The following is an 8,907-nucleotide window of genomic DNA, read 5'->3' on the forward strand; positions in this document are numbered from 1 at the left end:
TTGCTCGCCACACCGCCAGCATAGCGCGCGCTCCGCTGCTATCTTGGGTAAGCGAAGCGATGCACCTGTTGGTCAGTGTGTCGTGAGTAGGCGTAGGCGTGAGTGTGATGGTGCGGAGGAATGAAGTAGGAGCGATCACCCCGACTCCTGCGCTGTGCCGCCTATTTGGGGGGAGGGGGAGGAGTTCCCTTTTCCCTGATACACTCTGGCGGGATGTGAGTCAAGAAGAGAGTGAAGTAGTGCGCTGGAAGAAAAAAGATAAGTAATGGCGTACACGACAGCAGTGGCAAAACAGGACTCTCTACTACCTGCTGTGAGAGCTCGAGCAACCCTAAGCACACGGTGGCTACTTCGCATTGTTAACTGTGGGAGAGGTGTGCATGTGTGAAGGAGGGGGGTGCATCCACCCAACTTTGCATTGCACGTTCATTGGAGCGCTTCACAGCTCCTGCCCACACACTTTTCGGCAGTGTTGTCGTTATGGTGTGCCTGAGGTGTGTTTGCATCTCTCTCTGCTAGGGCTGCCGGGTGCAATACAAGGTGAGACTTCTATATTGCGCTCTTTTTGGGGGGCGCGTGTTGCTCTCTACTTGCCTTCTTCACCCTCCCCCTCCCCCCCCCCCACGCTCTCCTCTCGCTCTGCACACTGCGTCTTTCTATTTTGTGGCCTCCTCTCTTTTTAGTCTACACAGACATTTGACTTTCCTACCTGCGCCTCCACACACGCGGTCCTATTCCTTGCACAACTTTTCAGCTTACTTGCCCCGACCATGCCCACTCCTCACACTCGCGCACAAACACAACACGCAGTGGTGCTCACGCAGTTTTTACTTTTGAACACACAAATACGCGCCCGCACACGTGAGATGAACGGCAGACCTCTCGCTTTCGTCATGTTGCTCCGATTGTTGTTGTTGTTGTTGCTCGTGTCGGTTTACTCTTGAATGAACTTTCCTCCGCTCGTTATTTCCACTGGCTGTGTCTTCATAGCAGGCCCCGCCGCGCATCCAACTCCCTTCCTATCCTCACCCGGCGAGACAGGAAGCTGAGCAGACAGGTGGCTCTGCACTGTCGTCCGTACACAAACACCGCACATGCATCTGCATCTATGTTCGTATATAAAAGACGCACGCTATTCGTGCCGGTATGGCCGCGGTGTAGGCGGCACGATGTCACACACACACACAGAGCCCGAAAGTTGGGTCGACGGAAATGCATGTGCTGACTCGCCCATGGCCTCGGAGTCGCTCTCCCCCTTCTTCCATCTCTCTCTCCCTCACGCTGGCGAAGGAAGTGAAGCAGCCATATATACTTGTATACATTTCACCTGCCCGCCTTCCTTCCCTCAAGACAGCAGACTACTGGCAGCGTAGTACGTTATACCGTCCCTTTTGCTTTTCTCCAGGTTGAGAGTTTGCGCTTTTTCTGCTGCCTGCATTGGTGTTTTTTTTTTTTATTTGTATTCCCCTCGTGGTACTTTGAAACCGTTGTGCCGCTCTACTTAGTGGTGCTCTCTTGCCCCTTTTCGCTCTTCACTGTCTTTCTCTTTAGGCCATCTCCCCCATCTCCCAGCCTCTCTACCAGCACTTCCTCCACCTAAAGCACTTCTCTATTGTCGCTATATAGCGGCGTAGTCCATTTTTCAAGGGAGGAAGAGCACAGCGCGGTGCTGCCCTTTCTCTTCACGTTTGTTCAGCGTTGTGTCTGGAGGGCGAGGAGGTGCCAGCAGTAACAGACAAAAAAGGGGTGGCGAGGGGGAAGAATATGAGGCAAGGGCAGTGGAGGAACGCGGAAAAGGGGACGTGCAGCTTCCTCGCGCAAACAAAGCGATAAAGAGCTACACTGTTAGTTGCTCCTGCTCTAATGGGTTCCGTCGCACGTGCTGTTGTATGGGTGTGCGGATGTCGTCGATCTTACTCGTGTGTGTGACACTTGATGGTATTCTAAACAGTCTGCGCCCAAATCCCCCTTCCCGATGACATCGCCTTCTCTCGAACCCTTTGCTATCTGCTGCTTCGGTCTTACTCCATCCCACCCCCACATGTTTCACCTCTCTCCCTTTTTTCCTTCCTCTATGATCGCATCTGCATTAGCGAACGGCGAGGCGTAATGTCTATGGAGTGGCAACATGACTGCAAGGAAGAGAAATGCTGTTGATAGGGAGGGTGTGTGGACGGACAGTTTGAGAGAGAGAGATAAAAGAAGGAAGCGGTGCCCACGTATTTTTTTCTTTTTGGTGCTCGTCACTCCCTCTTCTCGTTTTTTTTTTCAGATTTGTAAGTGAGCTCAATGCGCAATCGGGGAAGGGGGGACGGTGCCCACACGCACACCATCTTTTGAGTTTTTGCTTGTGTGGACATCTACTTCGTTTGCGTGTAATTGCTGTGATTCCTCTCTTCGCGGCGGCTCTTTTCCCTGTCCTCTTTCCATCTCTTTTGTTCTCTTCTGACTCTTCCCTTGGTGAGGTAATTTGTGTGTGGACGCGCGCTAGCGGTGAGACTTCCTCTACTTCTCTCAATGGTAGTCTTTTTTGTGGGGGTGGGCTCGTAGAGCACACTCTAGACACATCTGTGCGCATTGAGGCACCCCGCCTTCTTTTGGTCTCTTGTCTTGTTGAAGCGCTTGGTGCTCAAGGAAGTTATAATTGTTTACTCTTCGCTTTGTCGTCCTCCACCTTGTGCGGACATTTTATGTTCTCCCTTTTCACCGAACCCGTGTCTTGACGAGAGCACATGGACAAATTCAATGAGGATAGGCTCGTGTTCGTGAGCTTTGTGAGGAACCTCCTCCCCCTTCCCGAGCACACCTTTTTCCCTCCCCAACTCACGCGCCTTGAGTTCACAGTGTCACTTTCGTACTAGATCTGAGGCTTATTTTTACTCGTTTGTATTCTCTTTTTTTTTTCGCTTGGGGTGTACGCGTGCGTGAGATAAGGAGGAAAACGCGTGTCATGCGCATCTGTATTTTTATCTCTACCCATCACCTCACCACCATGTTTGGCTTTTTTTCCCTTTCCTTTGTCCTCCACGTCGCAAGGAAGCCGCTCACGGCCCCCCTCGCACTAAAAGGCCTATTCCTTCCTCCAGTGCCGACTCCTCCAGCGTCTCCCTCCTCCTCCTGCGGCGCTGCCTTGACCGTATTGGCGTTCGCGGACATGCACTTGTGCTCTGCTGAGATGAAGGCATCACTCTTTAGCCGCGATGCCGCTACGGGGCTCGTCCACCTCGTCCGTGACGGCACGGGGTCTGACCCGAAAGGAGCCCATCAACAGGGGCGAGGTGTCAAGAGAGGGGGGGACGCTGTCAAAGTCCCCCACACGAGGTCCCGTCCTGAGAGGAGAGAAAAACGTGCACACACACAGAAATACAGGATGACATTCGCATCAAGCGAAAAAGAAAAGAGCATTGCCTTCTTTTAAACGTACCATTCCACTCACGAAAGCATCAGAAACTATGCGCATACAACCACAGCTACTCCAAAGGCACATAAAAATGAGGTTGCATTAAAAGGGGAAAACTCAGCTGTTGGTGTGTGTGTGTGTGTGTCTTTCGCTGAGTGCCGCATCACACTTTAGGTGGGGCTGATCATTTATAGCGGAAGGCTATAAGAAACACGCTCGTGATGGGCAACAGAAGGTGTGGGGTAAGGTGAGGGAAGCAGTCTCATTCTCCTCCTCACGTCCTGCACCAGAGCTCCTCGCTCAGCTGTGTGCGCCTGCACACGTTCGTAGGCCTTCCAACTCGCTGAAACCCTGCGTGACTGCGTGTCTATGCTTCCTCTCTCTTTTCCTTCTTCATGGTTGCGACCCCTCTTCTCTTTCCTCCTCTTTTGGTCTCACGACGTTTCTCTATGTGTCCAACCTTGAAACACGATTTGTCCATGCACACATGAAGAACAAACAGCCAAAGAGAGACCCACCTCGACTTGCGCACCTCCATCAACGCCAGTTCCTTCTGTTCTGTTTTTCTATAATAAAGAAAAAAATACGAACAGGGGAGGAGGAAGAACAAGAAAAGGATATACTTCTCCTCAAAGCTCAGACGAGCTTCAAAAGCCTTCCTTCCCTGCCCTCCTACCGTCCCTTCTCCCCCCCCCTCCCTTTGCCGAAATCAAAAGGAAAGAAGTAAAGCCAACGATTGGTGACTGGAAGCTACACAGGAAGACGTTGCCTATCAAAGGCGCGCGAGGGAAGGAGGAGGAGCGGGCCTGTGTTCGTGCAAGAGCGAGGGCGAGTAAAACGCAGAGCCACTTGACCGTAACACGACTACCGTGGCCAGCTTTCTCTCCATTCAGCTACCCTGCTCCCCCCTCCTTTATTTCACGCCATTAGCCCTCAATTTCGAGTGCGCTTTGAATTAATTGCTTTCCATTCTTACTTTCTTTCACATATCGCTGTTGATCCCATTCTTTGTTTGACATTTTTTTGGCGGGCGACTATTTCTCTACCAATCGTATCCTTAGCACATCCGCCACCCTCCCCGCATTCCTCCTGCATTCGTTCATTCATAAGCATACGGCTATCATCATTATTATTATTATTGGTTTCTACTCTTCATTGTGCGGGTGTTCTGCACGCGCATACCCCTCTCAGTCTAACCCTCACATCGATTAAGTGGGTTGTCATGCGTGTGTGACATTGCTATCATTTCTCCTTTCATATTCCTTTCCCTTTCTCTCGTCAGTTGCACATCAGGGCTCTCTAGCGTATTCCTTTCTCTGCCCCCTCGTGTGTCTGCGTCTCCGTCTCAGTATCATCCTAGCGTGTGCGTATCAGGGGAGTCTGGGGCTTGTTAAGTTCTTGTCTTGTATGTGTGCGTGTGTGTGTTTTTTTTCTTTCGTATCTCTTTTTTTTTCATTGTCAGTGGGTACTCCCCGCTCTTGTCTTCCGCTTCTGCGTTTCCAGTGGACTTTTTCTTGTCGTATAAATACGCATCTGCATTCACGCAGCTCGCAAGCGCGGCGTGCAAGAACGAGTGTGCCCCACGTGTAGGAGGATAGCGAGCGCTGAAGTCAACAGGACACGACAGGAAAGGGCAGTCACTGGGCTTAGAGGGCACCTCTGTTATAAACGTGCACGCGCCCCACCAGGCCCTCCACCTTCTCAGCGCACGCCTTCCTCCGTTTGTAAGCGTAGACACGCGCACGCCTCTCCCTACGTGGAGTCATTCTTCTTCGCTGCTCGCTTCTTACGCTCGCCCTCTCCTGTAGCCTTTTGTGCTTCCCTTTCTCTGGGAGTTGAAGTTCATCCTATTTTTGTTTTCTTTCTTGCCGTCCCTCTCTCCCTTTTTTTAAATCTCCCTCCCCCCTATCCCTATCCCTCTCCCCTCCCCTCCGTTCTTCTTCTCGCTTCTCCTGACTTTCTTTTAAAGTGCGCGCTCTTTTTTATTTTTTCGTCATTCGCGTCTCTTTGCTGGTCACTCTCTCTCCCCCTTCCCTCCATTCTTGGCTCGTGTTCGCGCGTCTGTCTCTGGCGTGGTTAGCCGTTTGTTTATTTGATTCTTGTCCGTCTTTGTTGGGCTGTGTGTGTAGGGGTTTGATCCCGTCTCCCACTGAGAAAGCACCACGGCACAGGCCTAATCCCTTTCGTACTCTTTGCCGTTGCAGTGCTTGTCTCTGTCACCATTTTTGTTTGTTTGGCCAGGCTGTGTCTGCACAAGGCGCCTACGCGTTGTGTATGTGCGCACGTGTGTGCGTGTGTGAGGGAGAGCAAGCTGGCACTCCCCAAGGGAAGAAGTGTTGAGCACAGAAGACCGTTATCCTTCTTTATTTCATCCACTGACACTGGAAAGAGAAGAGGCGAAAAAAAAGAGCGAGAGCGAAGAAGAGTGCCAACAAAACACACACACAGACGCCTACGTACCCATAAGGGGAAGCACTCTCCTGCCCCGACAGACAAAGCAGGCTCCCCCCTTCCCCCTCCCCCAAAGTAAGACACACATTACCTCGTCGAGGGCTGAACTTGTTGCTTGTTATTTCTGTTTGGTGTTTCGTCGTTGTTCAGTTTTTTTTTATTGGTGGGGTCTCAGCAGCGCCCCTCTTCCGCCCGCCCCCCCCCCCTCTCCTTCAGTTCTGCGCACCCGGGGTGCAGGTGCAGTTGGTGTCACCATTTTTGCTCCGTTCTTTCTCACTAGTGTTCATTGCAGCCGCCTACCTCCTCTACTGCCCTCCCACCCACTTCTCTTCTTCACCTTTTGAGTGCTTTTAGAATACAATCCAGGCCGTTTGCCGCCGTGCGTGGGTTTCCGTCTGTGTCGTCGTGGCTTCCGTCCAGGCTTTGCCTTTCTCACATCTCTCTTCTCTCTCCACCAGCATTCCTCCGCACTCTCTCTCTCGCCATACGACGCACCTCAGACAGAGCACCGTAGACATCGTAGCTGCTTCTCCCTCTCTCCTTCAGATTTTGTTCCCATTTCCGTCTTATTTACGTGGTATTGGTCTCTTTTGATTTACTTCTCTCAACCGTTCATTGTTATTCTCTCCCTCTCTCACTTGTTCTGCGTGTGCATGGGTGTTACGCTTGTGTGGAGTTGCTGCACCTTATTTCCGTTGGCCCCGTCTCTATTTTCATCGTTTTTATTCTCGCTTCTGCGTCCCGTGCCCCCTCCTCTTGTTTCCCCTTTCACCCCTGTAGGACTACAGCAGCAACACTCACTGGTCTTGTGAGGCCTTTTGTGTGTGTCTCTCTCTTTTCCTCTCGTCTTCAGAGGCCCTCGCACCCCCAAAAAGGCTTTTCTATTTATATATGCGAGTTGCTGAAAGCGTAGAAGACAAATCCCATCCGAAACACTCGCACCGGCAAGCAGCAAAGCAGCCGCTTTTAGAGAGAGAAGACCCGCACAGAGACACACACACAGCGATAGAGAGACACGTGCGTAAAGGTGCATTGCGATTCGGGCCTCACCAACAGCATCACTGATTTGCACCCTCGGGACAACACACGCGTGAATTGATACTTCCTTTGTTTGTTTGGTGGCTCGTGTTGCTCTTGTACTGCCGCCGCCCCCCCAAAAGCACCGTAGCAGCATGACGTACCCGCAACTCGCCGCTCAAGTGGCGCGTCGCTCGCTGCGGCGGCAGTGGCAACCCGAGATATCTGTGTGGGTACTACTCGCCTTTACAGTGCTCGCTCTCTTCGTGAGTGTTGCCACAGCATCACCGCCGCTTCTCAATACCCAAAGTCCTGCTGTGCTGCAGAAGGAGGAGGAGCTGCTCGACTGCACGGAGCACGAGGCCATTCCGTTTTATACAGCCGAGCAGCAGGCAAACACATTGGCGTTTCTGGCCGAGTTCCCCTACGCTATCCCCGCTCTCAGCAATACGTGGGTGTGTCACAACTTCTGCAAGTGGAATGGCGTGCATTGCTCTGAAGAGGGTGTTGAGGTGAGCCTTCATTCACGACGACTTATCGGCCGGCTGCCAGAAGTCCCCGCTGCTGTCGACCCCGACCACATTATGGTGACAAGCATTGTTTTAAAGGGCAGAGGCGATGGTATTGAAAGCACCCTACCAGAGAGCTGGCTTCACCTTACCAAGCTCACAACTCTCCAGCTTAACCTAGAGAACAAGCCACCTGTTTTGACGTCACTGAAGATCCAAAATGTGGCCTACAACATGCAACCCATGAATACTGCCGCCAGTAGCATGAACACAAAGGCTTGCTTCCTCCCACACAATGTAGTCAACGTGTCCATCACCCGCAACAGCATCAGTGGACACCTTCCACCTCGGTTCCCACTTTGCAATCCAAAAATAAAGTACCTCTACCTCCAGTATAACCCCGACATCTACGGACCAATACCGAAGGAATGGGGTAAATGGACTAGTCTTCAAATTCTCAACATTAAAGGAACAAGAGTCTGCGGCTGCGCCCCACCAGAGTGGGTGAACTTCAACCCTCCAGTAACGCTACTAGCCGAGGACCTAGTAACCCACCCAGAAATCTGCAACACCAGCTGCCCAGATATCAGTACTAGCAGCAGCTCTGCGCCGTCGTCGTCCTCGTCGTCTGCGCCGTCCAGCAGCAGCTCTGCACTGGAGTGTGACGGCCCTATCCCGTTTTACAGCGAAAGCCAACAAGTGAACACGCGCAGTTTTCTCGAGGCGTTCAAAGATACAATCGAGGACCTTCAACCTCTGTGGACGTGTATGAACTTCTGCGTATGGCCCTATGTGCTCTGCACCCCTGCCGGCGTGGCTGTGGAAATTACTGGGACTGAGTTCTTCGGTCATGTTCCTGAGGTTTCTCCAGATGTTGACACGGCTGAAGTGGTTGTGACGAAGCTCGATTTCAGTCACAGTATGTGGGTCGAGGGCGACTACCCTGCCAGCTGGGCCTCGCTACACTCCCTTGAGCACGTGTCCTTCGCGTACACTGCGATGTCGGGAACGCTGCCTTCGGAATGGGGTGACATGGACGCGCTGAGGTACCTCGATTTGAGCTTTACGTGGACTAACGGAATGTTCCCTCAGAGTTGGAGCCGCCTAGCGAAACTCGAGGTGCTCAACTTAATGCACCTCACACTTCCAGACCACCCGCCGGACTCGTGGAGTCACATGACGGCTCTTCGCGAGCTCAATCTTGCCAGTACCAGAGCGTCAGGTACACTACCGGCCTCATGGAGCAGTCTGAAGAACCTAGAGATTCTCTCACTCTCCAACAATACCATGTTCGGGAGTCTCCCAGAGCAGTGGGGATCACTAAAGCAGCTAGCAACACTGATGCTCCACAAAAACTACCTTGGCGGTTCAATCCCCGAAATATACAACGATATGACAGCCCTCACGCGTGCCAGCCTGGAGGACAACCGATTCTGTGGCTGCTTGCCGAGCGTCTGGGCAGCACAACAAGGTGTGTCCATGACCATCACTGCACAAAAAGAGGTACTCGCTTCTGACTGCGCCACCACT

General features: G+C 52.3%; 1 protein-coding gene across 1 annotated transcript in view; it reads left to right on the plus strand.

Annotated features, from left to right (window-relative positions):
* Positions 1–7,023: 7,023 nt before the first annotated feature.
* Positions 7,024–8,907, plus strand: part of LPMP_340490 (proteophosphoglycan ppg3, putative) — a gene marked incomplete at both ends in the record, with an annotated part of 2,553 nt that continues 669 nt past the window's right edge. The window contains one exon of the mRNA XM_010704173.1: positions 7,024–8,907. Coding sequence (XP_010702475.1) covers positions 7,024–8,907 — 1,884 coding nt within the window.

This window comes from Leishmania panamensis, assembly GCF_000755165.1.
Source record: "Leishmania panamensis strain MHOM/PA/94/PSC-1 chromosome 34 sequence".
Classification (NCBI taxonomy): domain Eukaryota; phylum Euglenozoa; class Kinetoplastea; order Trypanosomatida; family Trypanosomatidae; genus Leishmania; species Leishmania panamensis.